At 45.2% G+C, this 15383-nt stretch overlaps 1 protein-coding gene across 4 annotated transcripts in view; it reads left to right on the plus strand.

Moving 5' to 3' along the window:
• Window positions 1-13797, plus strand: part of LOC121303199 (electrogenic sodium bicarbonate cotransporter 4-like) — a 35545-nt gene extending 21748 nt beyond the window's left edge. For 2 of the 4 annotated variants that reach the window (XM_041233752.1, XM_041233754.1), the window contains 12 exons: window positions 187-248; window positions 1256-1456; window positions 2115-2228; window positions 4963-5124; window positions 5741-5919; window positions 6773-6845; window positions 6942-7010; window positions 7963-8136; window positions 8633-8800; window positions 9539-9623; window positions 11075-11130; window positions 13713-13797. In XM_041233752.1, the coding sequence (XP_041089686.1) occupies window positions 187-248; window positions 1256-1456; window positions 2115-2228; window positions 4963-5124; window positions 5741-5919; window positions 6773-6845; window positions 6942-7010; window positions 7963-8136; window positions 8633-8800; window positions 9539-9623; window positions 11075-11097 (1310 nt within the window). In that variant the 3' untranslated portion in view covers window positions 11098-11130; window positions 13713-13797. The remainder of the gene's footprint in view (window positions 1-186; window positions 249-1255; window positions 1457-2114; window positions 2229-4962; window positions 5125-5740; window positions 5920-6772; window positions 6846-6941; window positions 7011-7962; window positions 8137-8632; window positions 8801-9538; window positions 9624-11074; window positions 11131-13712) is intronic. The other 2 variants (XM_041233756.1, XM_041233753.1) reach the window with 2 other exon arrangements.
• Window positions 13798-15383: the final 1586 nt, after the last annotated feature.

Genomic DNA, 15383 nt, shown 5'->3' on the forward strand with positions numbered 1-15383 from the left:
AAACCTGGAGTGGAACAGCCCTCTAGGACTGGGATTGGACACCCCTGGTGTAGTCACGTTATAGCTCACGGCCCCCCCCTAGTGTTCGGTCGCAGTTTTGGCAGCACACTTCACTGCCAGCTCAGCCTGCATTTAAACTGCTTTTGTTCTGTTATTTTTTTCTTCTTCTCATTTTGTCTGTGACAGTGGCTGCATCGATCTTCAATGGTTCAGCTCCGTTTTCTCCAAACGACACTAATGTTTCTGTGGTAAGTTGTTTTGTTTTGGAATTCAGCGAGTATTACCAAGATGACCGACTCATATTGAAGCTGTATCGATAATACTGACGTGGGAATAAGAGACGCGCTTAACTCTCAACTAGAGAGCTTTAGTCAGGGTTACCATGTGAATCCACGTGCACTGGGATAGTTTGGACCAGTTCAGGCTTTTCAGCTCACACCGCAATGCATTCTGGTACCTTTTCCCAGCAGGATTACACTTACCAGAATGCATTGCGGTGAGAGTTGAAAAGCCTGAACTGTCCCAAACTGTCCTAGTGTACATAGGGTAACCCTGTGCTTAGTTTAAAAGCAAGACAAAGTTGATGTCCAGCCCTTGCCCCTCTATTCAGTTCAATGGGCTGCCGAGCCATCGCATAGATGTAAAGCCAGGCGTGTTTGTGTTGTTTTAAGTATTAAGTTGTTAACTATGGAGGAATGCAGTAAACAGACAGACCCCAAGAAGGATTTGTTGTTATTATTATTATTATTATTATTATTATTAGGCAGACACCTTTACCCCAGGTGACCTTACAGGTGTTACAGGGCAATACAAGGTTACAGTGCAAAAGCAGTATTTAAATACAGTGCAGTTTACAGTAAGTGCAAATACTACTAGAATATAATATGAGACAACAACTTATGATTAAGACAATATCTACGATGACATGATAATAGTGCAAGGATAGCGCATCAGCTGAGGATCCAGTAAGGTGGTGCTGAGGTGAGGAGAGTCCAGTGCAGAGCAGGAGGGGCCGAGCAGTCTGAACAGGGGTCTTGAGGAGGAAGCAGAAGGCAGGGAGAGACGGAGCGGTCCTGCCGTTCTCCGGTAGCTGGTTCCACCACAGAGGGGCTGGGTGCAATTATTGGGAGTGGTTTGCTGTTGTATCCGGACTACATCGCCCTTACATCAGAGCTAACAGCCGCTTCTGAGTTATGTTGTTGTCTTTTCTCTCTCCCCCTGCCTCTCCGCCCTGCATGTTCTCTGGTCCTGTCAGTACAATCCTGTCAATGTCACAGCGCTGGACTGGAGCCAGCTCAGCAAGAAGGAGTGTCTGAAGTACGGAGGCAGTCTGTTGGGTAACACCTGTAAGTACGTGCCTGACCTGGCCCTCATGTCCTTCATCCTCTTCTTCGGAACCTACTCCATGACTGTCACACTCAAGAAGTTCAAGTTCAGCCGCTACTTCCCCACCAAGGTGAGAAACAGGAGCGGGGTTGAATCCAAGTCCCACTGTCCACGATGGTGTTTTCAAACCTAACGGTTTTAGTCCTCGACAAGGTTTGCAGTCATATTAAACCTCGACTTGTAACTGTGTGTTCAGTGTTTGAGATGAAAAAGAGGTTTGGGGGTCCAGTGGTTAAAGAAAGGGGCTCGATACCAGGGGGTTCAAATCCCAGCCACTGACTCACTGTGTGAAACTCTGAGCAAGTCACTGAACCTCCTTGTGCTCTGTCCTTCAGACACAAAACAAGCGAGGTCCTATTGGAAGAGACTCTGCAGTAGCAGTTGTTGACAAATCATAATTCATCCCCTATTCTTCTAAATCACTTTGGATAAAAGCATCTGCTAACTAATAATTATGTCTCTGTATTTGAGTTTCATATATTTTTTTTGTTTAAGATAACACAGTAGAAGCAAGATTCTGCAATATTTTTGGCTGTGTTGTTTATTTTCAATGCTAAATTCTGTTTTTTTTTTTTTTTTTAATTTTCAAAAGAGCATCATTTAAAGCTTTACTTTGCACACATCTTCAGCCATGTGGAGACACTCCCTAACCCTTCTCTCCTGGTCTCTCTCGTGCTCACTCCCTCCCTCCTTCCCTCACTCCCTCCCTCTCTTCCCACTCACTCTAGTTCCGGAACCTCCTCAGTGACTTTGCTATAGTCTTATCCATGCTGATGTTCTGCGGTCTTGATTTCTGGATCGCGCTGGACACCCCGAAACTGCATGTCCCCTCGGAGCTAAAGGTTTGAGCCCCCCCCCTCCTACTAACCCCCCACTCCCTTTCTCAACCTCCCCCCTAACTCTGTACTACCACACTATGTCTTGGTCTGGAAGTGTGTCAACTCCAGTCTACTTAAACTGTTGTTTTATGTAATAGACACACACGCGCTCTCTCTATTTCACTATCTGACACTCACACGAAAAAAGTCGTGCAATATTAAAAGATTGAACTAGTAAGGGTTCCCCCGAGGTCTCCCCTGGTAAAGGCACGGCCGCGTGGTGTGCAGGACGAGTCATACAGTCAGGGAGTGCAGGCTCCAGGTCCTGGCTGTGCGAGGTCGCCGTTCTTCACCTTGGATTCCAGAGGGATCGTTGCATTGGCTCTGGCGCTCCCGCTGGTTAGGGAGGCAAAACCAGCAGACAGAGCTACAGCGGACCCTGCCGGCTGGGCACCCAGTGAGCTCAGAGCGGACACCTGCAGGGCTGGCCTTTGTCCTCCAGGGGGCGGTAGCTCGCTGACATCCGCTCTGGAGTTCCTGGGTGTGGAAGAGGAAGCTGGCTCGCTCGTGGGATCGGAGGACGCCCGCTGAGCCTTCAGTTCTCCTGCACTGAGGGGACTTGCTGCAGTGAGGGGGGACATAACTGGACATTCGGGAAGTATAATAATTCTAGTGTAATAATTCTAACCTTGAATTAACCGAATATGTGAATAATCGCATAATAAGGAGGGAGCGCTGTACTTGCAAAACAATGATATGATCAAAGAAAATAACTTCTGTAAATTAGTTGGACATGATCTCTGCAGCTCCGTCTTTGCAATCACAGAATTGTGTACGACTGTACAGGGCAGTGTTTTTGCATGCTTGATTATATCTGCGTAATCACGTGAAGTCTCTCCTCACGCTGCAGTCTTTGAGAAAGGGTTCTGCCTCTTGCAATCTCTCTTTGCTATACTATACTGCTCATTCTTGTCCATTTCTAACACTGAAATTGTGGTTTTTATACAACTGGACTTTACTGTAAAAAAACCCCAAACATTTACAGTAATCCATCATATATCCACCCTAATGCTCATCCGCCCTGACCAAGCTCTTCAGCAATGTTAGTTTATTATTGAACAGAGAGGATTAGTTCACACATTGCAGATCCCAGCACAGTTTCCATACACTGTGCTGCATGTGCTCCTTGAGCTGCCATTGCTGGTAGAGTCACGCGAGCTGATCAGTGTGTCGATGTGTAATAAATCCTGTTCACCTGCAGGAAGTGGGTCAACTTCAACCTCTGGATCTCCTGCCTGTCACTCAGCAGCGAATGCACCCACCCACACGGCAGATGGCTACTCCGTCACAAGCATTAATACCCTGTATCTTTCTAAACAAGGGATTTAGGGGAGCTCCCTAATAAAAGCTGAAACTCCAAACAGTAACTGTGTGAATGTAGTAAATTGTTACAGCTGTGTATAATGGGATTTAAAACAGGATTCATTCATCCGACTTTTTACATATCTCTTAATGTGGTCCCACCTCAGTCTGAGAGCTGTATTGTTATTTCAGATTGGGGTGTGCTGTCTCAGTAATGGTTAGTCCCATGCTATAATATATAAAACAGTGACTATTGAAAGAAAGGGGAACTGCCTGCAGAATGGGTGATCCTATGATTTATTTACCCATCAAAGACATTAAACTGACTTATGTTTGCTCTTTCTCTGTGATCCCTCCTTCGTGTCTCGTCTTTTCTTGTCTTGTCTTTTCTCTTGGCATCGCTCCTCCTCTCTTCTCCTGTGCAGCTACGTAAACTAATCAGCGACTTCTCAATCTTCATGTCCATAATGATGTTTGTGGGTCTTGATATGCTTGTGGGACTGAACACCCCCAAGCTCATAGTGCCGACAGAGTTCAAGGTACACGCGTTCCCTTCTCTGTCTGTCTGTCTGTCTGTCTGTCTGTCTGCCTGCCTGCCTGTCTGTTAGTTTGTTAGTTTATGTGGCAGGATCCTTATAAAAGTCCCCCATAGTGAAAGCATAGCAATGTTTAATAAAGCATTGTAAAGCATAGGCAAACATTGTAAAGAATAGAGAGGGATGGTAAAGCACAGGCAAGCATTGTAAAGCACAGATAGGTATGATAAAGCATAGGGAAGCATTGTAAAGCACAGAGAGGTATGGTAAAGCATAGGGAAGCATTGTAAAGAACAGATAGCTATGGTAAAGCATAGGGAAGTATTGTAAAGCACAGAGAGGTATGGTAAAGCATAGGCAAGCATTGTAAAGAACAGATAGCTATGGTAAAGCATAAGGAAGCATTGTAAAGCACAGAGAGGTCTGGTAAAGCATAGGGAAGCATTGTAAAGCACAGAGAGGTCTGGTAAAGCATAGGGAAACATTGTAAAGCACCGAGAGGTCTGGTAAAGCATAGGGAAGCATTGTAAAGCACAGAGAGGTCTGGTGAAGCATAGGGAAGCATTGTAAAGCACAGAGAGGTATGGTAAAGCATAGGCAAGCATTGTAAAGAACAGATAGCTATGGTAAAGCATAGGGAAGCATTGTAAAGCACAGACAGGTATGGTAAAGCATAGGGAAGCATTGTAAAGCATAGAGAGATATGGTAAAGCATAGGGAAGCATTGTAAAGCACAGAGAGGTATGGTAAAGCATATAAAAAAAAAAAAAAAACATGGTAAACTAACTCTTATAAAAGCGTCCCACAGTAAAAGCACAGCAGAGTGTAACAGAGTGTGCTTGTTTGTCTGTGTTGTGAAGCCGACACGCGCAGACCGTGGCTGGATTGTCCTGCCCTTTGGGAAGAACCCCTGGTGGGTGTACGTGGCCAGCGCCCTGCCCGCCCTCCTCGTCACCATTCTCATCTTCATGGACCAGCAGATCTCGGCAGTCATCGTCAACCGCAAAGAGCACAAGCTGAAGGTGAGGCCGCAGCAGCTGCCCTGGGTTAGAATTATCACGCTGCGCCTCTGGTCTTGTATTTACTGTACTGTAACATTTCATTGTGACTTTCTGACTCTGTGCGTGTTGTATTGTATTGTCTTGTATTGGGTGCTGTATACATGCTCACAACACATATCGACTGCATTATATTGGGTTGCATTGTGATTATCAGACTTTGTGTGTGTTTGTGTTGTACTGTATTGTTCATTACACTGTGATTTTTCAGACTGTGTGTTGTCCTGTTTTGTGATTAGCAGAGAGTTTGTGCTGAGTTGTTTTCAGCTGTGGTCGCTGGTGTCGATTGGGCTGATTTCCTGTTCAGAGCGAATTAAGAAACAGCTGCCTGGGTTTGTGTGGGTCGCTGCTCTCCACAGTTAAGAAAAGCAGCGATCGTCACAAACCCGAGCAGCTGTTTCTCAATTCACCCTGACCGGTGAATCAGCCCGATCGACACCAGCGACCCTCCCCTGATTGTCAGCCCCTGATTCCTGCAGAGCTCGATCCTGTCCCGCTGGTGTGCTCAGCTCCCTTTGGGCTGGTCTCCCTGCTCTGTGTGGTACGCTGACTGCATCTGTGTCTGTCTCTGTCTATGCAGAAGGGCTGTGGCTACCACATGGACCTGTTCTGGGTGGGGCTTCTGATGGCGGTTTGCTCCTTCATGGGGCTCCCCTGGTATGTCGCCGCCACTGTCATCTCGATCGCTCACATCGACAGCCTGAAGATGGAGACGGAGTCCAGCGCGCCCGGAGAGCAGCCCCAGTTTCTGGGAGTCCGGTAAAGACAGAGAGAGAGAGAGAGAGAGAGAGAGAGAGAGAGAGAGAGAGACAGACAGACAGAGAGGGAGACCCACTATAGAGATCCTATAGATTTGATACAGTACAGAATCTATATAATTCAGTAAGTGCAGCACAAACCAGGAGCAGGCTGTTTTAGCACTGAGGTGGGAACAGAGACCCTACAGATCTTTTAGAACATTACACATGTCCTGTCAGTGTATAGGTGCACAGCGGGAGAACCCTCCAGCTGTGTATACACTACATATTGTACAGAACTGTGTTCAGTTGAACTATACAGTGACACATCTTGACGCCCCTAACCCACGACCACTGAAAACATTTATTCTTTTAGGACAACCCTAGTGAAGTTTACCCTGGTACATTTGCACAGTAATATTGCACTTTCCCCCCTCTGCTTTTCCCATTGTTCTAGTAAGCATTTACTGTAGCTTAGCATGGTTTGCGATGTTTTTTTTATATGCTTTACTAGACCTCCCTGTGCTTTACAATGCTTTCCTGTGCTTTCCCAGACCTCTCTGTTCTTTACAATGCTTCCCTATGCTTTACCAGACCTCTCTGTGCTTTATTACACTTCGGTAAACTTTTAGAAGGGGTGTATACTGAGAGGGAAACTCAAGCCATTACAATCTACTACGATTCAATATCTTTTGTCATTTTAGTCGGTTTCTTTCAGGGACAGCATACCATATAAAACTTCAAGCCGTAGGTTTTGTGTTGATGTGAATGGTGCTGGTATTAAGATGCTTTGCTGCGTGTGGATCAGCTGCACAGACCCCTGTACCCCACTTGCACGCAAACGCGGTACTCAGCTGTTTCTTGTCCCTGTGCAGGGAGCAGAGGTTAACTGGGACTATTGTCTTCATCCTGACGGGAGTCTCTATCTTCCTGGCTCCTGTTCTGCAGGTGAGTGTTTCTGTCAGGCCTGACCTGTCTTTGCTGCCGCTCTTTGGTGATGGCCTCTCATGCGTCGGCGTGTCGTTGTTTCCGTGTTTCCCGCAGTACATCCCCATGCCAGTGCTGTATGGAGTCTTCCTCTACATGGGTGTGGCCTCTCTCAATGGAATCCAGGTACGGGCACGTCTTTTGAAGATCTTTTTTTTTTTTTCTGGAGGGTCCAGTAGTTAAAGTAAAGGGCTTGATACCAAACCCCGGGTCAGCCACTGACTCGCTGTGTGCGACCCTGAGCAAGTCACTTGACCTCCTTGTGCTCCGTCCTTCGCATTAGACATGAAAGTGAGGTCCTATTGGAAGAGACTCTGCAGCAGCAGTTGTGGTGCATAGTTCACCCCTTAGTCTCTGTAAGCGTCTGTTAAATGACGAATTATTAATAATAATACAATGCTCAACCACAAAAAACAACCAGTCCTTTCACTCAGTAATTCTAACAGTATTGTGCATGAGCTGATTAACAGCATAACATTTCATAATGTATCATTTGCACCCACCCTCTTACATTTGTTTCTCTCACTCCCTCTGTCTCTATCTTTCTCTCTCTCTTGCCCCTCTCTCTCTACATCTCCCTCTCTATCCCTCTCTACCTCTATCTCCCTATCTCCTCGCTCTCACCCCCTCTCTCTACCCCTTTGTCTCTCTATCTCTCTCTCTCCCTCTCTCTCCCTCTCTCCCCCTCTCTCCCCCTCTCCCTCTCTCCCCCTCTTTCCTCTTTCTTGCCCCCTCTCCCTCTCTCTTCCCCTCTCTCCCCCTTTCTGTCTCTCTCAATCTCCCTCCCTCTCTCTCCTCTCTCTCCCTCTCTCTCTCCCTCTCTCCTCTCTCACTCTCTCTCTCCCTCTCTCCCCCCTCCCTCTCCCTCTCCCTCTCCCTCCCTCTCTCTCTCTCTCTCTCTCTCTCTCTCTCTCTCTCCCTCTCTCTCTCTCTCTCTCTCCCTCTCTCCTCTCTCTCTCTCTCTCTCTCCCCCTCTCTCTCTCTCTCTCTCTCTCCCTCTCCCTCTCTCTCTCCTGCTTCTCTCCCCCCTCCCTCCCTCTTTCCCTCTCTCTCTCTCCTCTCTCTCCTCCTCTCTCAGTTCTGGGATCGTTGTAAGCTCTACCTCATGCCTGCCAAGCACCAGCCGGACTACACCTTCCTCCGTCACGTGCCACTGCGCCGGGTCCACCTCTTCACCGTGGTGCAGATCGTCTGCCTCACCGTGCTCTGGGTCCTCAAGTCCACCGTGGCAGCCATCATCTTCCCCATCATGGTGAGATAGAGCTTCCTGCAGCTTCGCTCGCTCGGTGAAACCATGAAAACCTTGAGAGGAATTGACATAGTTAACCCCTGACCAGGGCCTTCTAAGTGCAGCATAGAAACCAGGACGAGAGTACGCACGGTTGGAAATTATGGGGAAAGAGTGCTTACCAAGGGTTACTAAGGGTTACCTAGCCATGTTGTTCAAGACCCAACTTGCCAAAGTTTTTAGATCAATCAGATTCCAGAAGCCAGACAAGCATACAGTAGATGGGCCGAATGGCCTCTTGTTTGTAAATTTCTCATTCATCAATCAGCCTTTAATCAAAGGTGCTAGTAAATACAGTAAATCAGCAGTATGTGAGCAAATCACATTTCAGCAAGACCTCTATCTCTCTTCCACCTGTCTCTCTTTCCCTCACATGCTCTCTCCTTCTCTCTCTCTCCTCCTCCCCGCCTCTCCCCCTGCATCCCTCTATCCCTCCTCCCCTCTCTTCCCTCTCGCTCAGATCCTGGGCCTGATCATCGTTCGTAAGATGCTTGACTGGGTCTTCTCTCAGCATGACCTGGCCTGGCTGGATGATATCCTCCCCGAGAAAGACAAAAAGAAGGAGGAGGACAAGAAGAAGAAGAAGAACAAGAAGGGGAGAGGAGAGGAGGGAGGCAGTGAGGACGAGGTAAGAGCTGTGGCTGCAGAATGAAGAGGCGCACTCAGCACCTGTTCACATTGGAGGGTAGAAGCAGGGCTGGTCAAAGCTGGCTCGTCCACTCCTGGTCTTTGTTCCAACCCTGTTCTAAAATAGTCTTCTGGCTTGGTAACTTTCTTGGGTGTGCTTTTACTGTTGAAAACGTGTTAATGACGACTTGGAGTGAAGAGATCAGAGAATCCAGTTTAAAAAAAAATAATAAAAAAAGTGTAAAAATTCCTCAAAAGTGAGGTTCCCACTACTCTACCTGTCTTGAAATAAATGTGTCTACAGCTGTGGCCAAATATTTTGCATCGCCCTATAGAATTAACACATTGTGCGTCATAAAGTCGAATGAAACCTGCTGAATAATGTTGTGTTAACATATTGAATTACACACCACTTTGTAGATTTACATATACATCATGAAAAAAAAGGACAAATTACAAAATGCGACATTTCTAGCCTGAAACACTACCGTACTACCATTAAGACTGTTCCCATATCATTTTGTAGTTTCTTTGATTACACAATGTTAAATACAAGATTATGTTCATATAATTTTTCATATAAAGCTGATGCAAAAGTTGTGGCCACAGTCATACAGCTTTATGAATTGGATTGTGGCTGAATGGATTCTAATCCTAAGAGACTCTCCCTTTGTGTAGTCCTACTCTCTCCCTCCCTGTGTTTCATGGATCTCCCCCCTCCCTCCCTGTTTCTTCCTAGTCTAAGCCCCCCGTCCCCCCGCCTGTAAAGATCCCAATGGACACCCTGCCGCCTGACCCTGTCAACAGCTCTCCATCTCCAGACAGTAAGTACCGAGGGCCATCTCAAGCCTTCCGACATCTCATCTCAGGGAGAGATTCAATCCACATTTTCTTTTCCCGATGTTTTACGGCGCAGTTCAGTCAAACTAGCAGCCATAAACGGGACACGCCCCCCAACCCCCCCCACGCCATTGGTTTCACGGAAGTGTCAATCAGCTTGTGTTAATATTCCGCAGCCCTTAATTGAAAACATGGTTACATTTTACAATAAGAATTGCTATTCATTCTAATGCATTAGCTGGTATTGCTGCGGTGCTCCATTCGAATTCATTCTGAATGTGTAGACATTTAAAATACAGGAGCCTGTCTCTTATCCTACTGAGGTGGGACCAGAGTAAGGGCAGATATGTAAAAAATCTGATAAACTAATCCAATTATACAAATCTGTAACAATTTACTACATTCACACAGTTACTGTTTGGAGATTCAGCTTTTATTAGGGAGCTCCCCTAAATCCCTTGTTTAGAAAGATACAGGGTATTAATGCTTGTGACGGAGTAGCCATCTGCCGTGTGGGTGGGTGCATTCGCTGCTGAGTGACAGGCAGGAGATCCAGAGGTTGAAGTTGACCCACTTCCTGCAGGTGAACAGGATTTATTACACATCGACACACTGATCAGCTCGCGTGACTCTACCAGCAATGGCAGCGCACAAAGCACTGAGCTGAATAAATGGAATCTGTTTATACCCGACGGCCCGCTGGAACACATCTACATGCTGATTAGATTCCACAGCTGGTAATCACACACAGCAGACAGGCTCTCCCAGGAGCGTCAGGTACTTCATTCATTAATTACAATAAATACACACCATTTACACAAAAACTCCTCTTCATGCACAGGGGTCCTGCCCTGCCACAGTGTTGTACACACTCGTGTTAGAGTCAGGTAATTTTACACATCAGCAAAATGCACAGATTTACCAAAAAAAAAAAAAAACATTTGTAAACACAACTGTACATTTTGCATTAGCGCTGCACACGTGGGTGACGTTGTTGAAGGGCTTGATCGCAGCAGATAAATGGTTAGGAAGGAAACACGACGGATTACTGTGTGTGTGTGTATATATATAACTATATCTGTATGTATAATAATAATAATCTTTATATAGCGCCTGTCATAGTGGACCACCATCACGAAGCGCTTTATAAGATACAAGACTAGGGTGTGTGAACTGTGCATCAGCTGCAGAGTCACTTCCAACAACGTCTGAGCTGAAAGGTTCAGTGACTTGCCCAGGGTCACACAGTGAGACAGTGTCCGAGCTGGGATTTGAACAGAGGACCTCCTGGTTACAAGTGTGGGTGTGTGTGTGTGTTCACGACTTGAAAAATTATTCAAAAACATTTGCTATTCAGTTGTTACTCCTGTGCAATCCTATGAAATGCTATAGAAATTCTCTTTCAATTCTCTTTGTTGTTCTCTTTTCTCTGCAGGAGAAGGGGCGCCCGTACTCTAACTGTTCTCCCAGCGAGTCGGAGCTGGATCGCAGGTACTGTGTCCTGAACATTCGCGTACCTTACAATGAAATGATGCAGCCGGCCACGGACCAGCTCAACTGGGGGGGCCGCTACCAGTGAGAGTGAGGCTGTAACTACCCGGGATTACAGAACCCAGTCACATACCCACCCCCTGCCATTAAATTCCATTGGTATAGCCCAGTTGGAAAAGTTTCCTGTAGTAAAAGCATAGTGAAAGCATGGTAAAGCATAGGTGAGCATTGTAAAGCACAGAGAGGTATGGTATGGTAAAGCATAGGTGAGCATTGTAAAGCACAGAGAGGTATGGTAAAGCATATTAATAATCAAACCAGGGTAAACCCTTATACAAGTTTCCCGTAGTAAAAGCATAGCAAAGTGTAATAAAGCATAGGAAAGCATGGTAAAGCATAGGTAAGCATTGTAAAGCACAAAGAGGTATGGTAAAGCACAGGGAAGCATTGTAAAGCACAGAGAGGTCTGGTAAAGCATAGGGAAGCATTGTAAAGCACAGAGAGGTCTGGTAAAGCATAGGGAAGCAATGTTTAGATCAATTGGACGCATCCAGAGTTATAAGCAAGGCTCTTTAATTAACAGTTTTTATCAAATTTTACCCCAAATTTGTCCCACACCAAGAAAATCTATTTGATGTACTGTATGTCAGTAAAAAGAATAAAAAAATTATAATAATGTGGGGCTGTCTGCTTAACATTCTGCTGAATTTGGGAGCCGCTCTTCAGTTGTAGTTGCCTGTCTTAGTGACTCATTTTTGTTTTGCTGGCAATACCCTAGCTGTGCACTAGATGGTGCTGGAACATACTAAAATTAAGTCACTTTGGCCGATCTAGCCCACATTACACACGTCTGGAACTGAGGAGCAGCTCCTGAACTCCATGTCAACACAAAATTCTAATCGAGTGCTGAATGAACTGTCTAGAAGAACTGCCAACATCACAAAACTGTAAGGGAAGAGTAATTTAATGCCCAGCTCCTAATATATAATAGTACAGCGCTACCATTTGTGATGTTAATCAGTTGACCCTACCCTTATTTGCAACAGTGAAAGCTTTTTTGTTGTTGAGGTTGCATTAGTCTACTGATTGATTTGATCTGGGATCGGCCCCCACAGTCACTGCCCCGCCGCTCCCAGTGTCTGATCTGTAACCACGCAGCAGCCAGGCTGTCAAACATGGGTTCTAGGTGGGGCTGCTTCATCCCAGACAGTAATTCCAATCAAATCCGCCAAATGTGTCTAGTTGTTCTTTTTAAGTCTGCTTTGCTTTCCAGCGCATATCACTGACCGCAGGATTTGTTGTGCTGCTTTGGTCTCGTACCGAAGTGGGGCTAACGAGTCTAAAGCTTATATTCCAGGGTTGCAAATAAGACTCCTATTGCATTGCAGTTTTACCCTTTCCACGTTTTAAGGTGTGTCTGATTAAACTCATAGTAAAACCCGGAGTGGATCAGATGCTATGCAATGGGAGTCTTATTCCCATCCCTGTTTTCCCTTGTCCAATGCTGCTGTAGTCATTTCCACTGACAGTAAGGCTTGTTAATTTATCAGAGACCTGTGTGCAGAATTGAAAGCCACATGGGATGCCGATAGGTCAAAAAACGGAATATTTCCTCATTATTATTATTATTATTATTATTATTATTATTATTATTATTATTATTATTATTAGTAGTAGTAGTATTAAGTTTGCTCCAATATATTAAAAGCAGGAATATAGGCCTATATAGCATGCAGTTAAAAAAACAAATCTAATAGTAATAATAGTGAATTAAGTTTTGTCTATTGTCTGTTAAAAACTTAATTTAAAATCTTTTTTTATCCCTTGACGTCTTCTCCTATTCCGAGCCTTTTTTCTGCCCTGAGAATGCTGTACCCCGTTCTCCACACTGAGATCAGAATGAACCTGCTTGCAGAGGGAGGGGAGGGCAGTCACTGGAACAGCACATTCAGAATGGGGTTCAGGGCAGGGGACACCCCAGTAATCCGTCATCAGGGAGGATACTTTGTCTTGGGAGGGCTCAGCTTTGACATTGGAGTTTGCACACTGCAAACATTTGCTTTTAAATCTGGATCTGATTACAGCGCGCAACAAGCAGGGTCAGCTAGACCGGGTTTGAGTTTCGGGCTGCAGGACACATCTGTAAGGAACTGGTTGGAATTGTATATACCCCAGTTCTTGGCCCCAGGTTTGACATTGCCAGGTGAAAATTGAATTCAAAAAATAATTTTCAAACCCAGCATTTCGATTTACAATTAATGAAATGTTTTCAGTCCAGAGCTGACAGACAAAGAGAAGGACAGGCGATACCTTTTATTGGACTAACTAAACAATAATGAAATCGCAAGCTTTCAGGACCTCCAAGGTCTCCTCAGGGGGGAGCAGCAGAGTGACAGCACGGTAAAGCACAGGCCAGCATTGGAACATCAAACCTACTTTCACCTGAAGAAGATGACCATGTTTAGTTAGTCCAATAAAAGGGGTCTCTTTCTCTTTGTCTCTGATTGAAAGTCCAAACGGAAGCCAGGTTTGTTTGGTCTCCCCTAGCCCATACTAACGAGCTTGTTCTGCACTCAATCCAGCATCACGCTCCACCTGAAGATCTCCTGCCCGTCCTCCTCTCCTGCTGTCAGTTACTCTCGGAGCTCCGTGTGCGCCGTGCCCCAGGTGAAGATAGAAATGGAGTCAGACTACGAAGACACAGACACAGATAGACACCCCAGAGACATGGGCAGTGAGACCACCCTATAGCAACTATAGCAACCCCCCCCCCCCCCCCCACCTAAAAAAAAAAACTGTCCTTTTCTTTTTTCATTTTTAATTTTGACAAGTTTGCTGTTGTGAATACCGAAGATTGCTGGAGATAATAACATCGCAGTGAAAACACAGATAAAAAATATATAGGAATAAACAGCACGTCAAATTTATAAGCTGCGTACGTTTTTCATAAAGCGTTGATCAAGCTGGAGTAGTCCAGGTCAGTCAGCGTGTGTGCGTGGGGGCGTGCGGGTTTTTCCAAACTTCTAATCTGTATGACAGTGATCCGCATTTTGTAATCCTGGATTTTGTGACGGAGATTGCTTTTATCAGGATTGTTTTTTGATCCTCTTTCTCAGAACATGCCATTGCTGGATTACATTTATCCAGGATTACGATTGCAAAGTCCGGTTTCCCTGAAAGTAATTTCGATCACAGAATATACAATAACAAAATCTGGATCACTGGATCACTGCTATCCAGATTTAAACCCCCCACCCCCGCCCTGGAGACTTTTTTTAAAAGGTACCCCCCCCCTAGAGCTCTTAAAATCGTGTCTTACCTTTACAAGGTACACCAGAGTAAATGCCAAAGAGATATAATTTGAACAGAAACTATATATTGAGACCGGCAGCCAAATTCTCCTTCTCCAAAATATTTTTGGTTGATTGGTACTTATCCCAGGCATCAGCTTCATCTGTAGTAAAGGAAAAACTGTTTCTGTTTTGGAGCGCCAACATTCCTGACTCTTCCTCCTTCCTCCTCTTCCTCCTCTTCCTCCTGGTCCCTACAATTTACATGCAGACTCACTGCGAATAGATTTCTTCAGCTGTGATTCCGTGACGGCTCCCAGCTGCTAATGAGGACTTGCATGCAAGAAAACTTAATAAAACTCAGTGCCAAGCGACTACCAGTTTGTAAAAACTTGAATGATTTACTGTGCATTTTCCAGTTTTATCTATTCTGTTTGTAACGTAGCTGACTGTAAATGTATAGGAAACTTAACAGCATCTTGGTTCAGTATTTCACAGTGAAAGCAAATACAAATCCTGGAAGAACAGTGCTTTGAAAAGTAGTGTTTTAAATAAGATGTTGAAGTTTTTCTCGAACCTGATGGTCGTGTCTCGCTTGCTGCAGTCAATGTGGTGCTGAGGTCAAGCGTTAAGCGATGCTTTCTTTTAAGTGCTGGGTAAATTCATAAATGGGTCAGAATCTTACCCCCTACCCTGTCTCCTAAATACAACATCATTATTCTATCCCCAGTTGTCCTGAAGGACTGTCTTAAAGAAAACATTTCCAGCTACTATACAGTGAGGATTAGCCCAACATAAAGGGCTGTAAAGGCACCTAAAACCAACGTTTTGCTAAAGCGTGGCTCTAAAAAGGACAAGGGTGTATAAGATGGGAATGTTGCCTGCAAGTAATGGCCCGAAATGATATATTTCCCTTCTAAAAGTTTACCATATTAATCGTTCTATTAGCTTTCGGGTCTATTT

This window comes from Polyodon spathula, chromosome 31, assembly GCF_017654505.1.
Source record: "Polyodon spathula isolate WHYD16114869_AA chromosome 31, ASM1765450v1, whole genome shotgun sequence".
Classification (NCBI taxonomy): Eukaryota; Metazoa; Chordata; class Actinopteri; order Acipenseriformes; family Polyodontidae; genus Polyodon; species Polyodon spathula.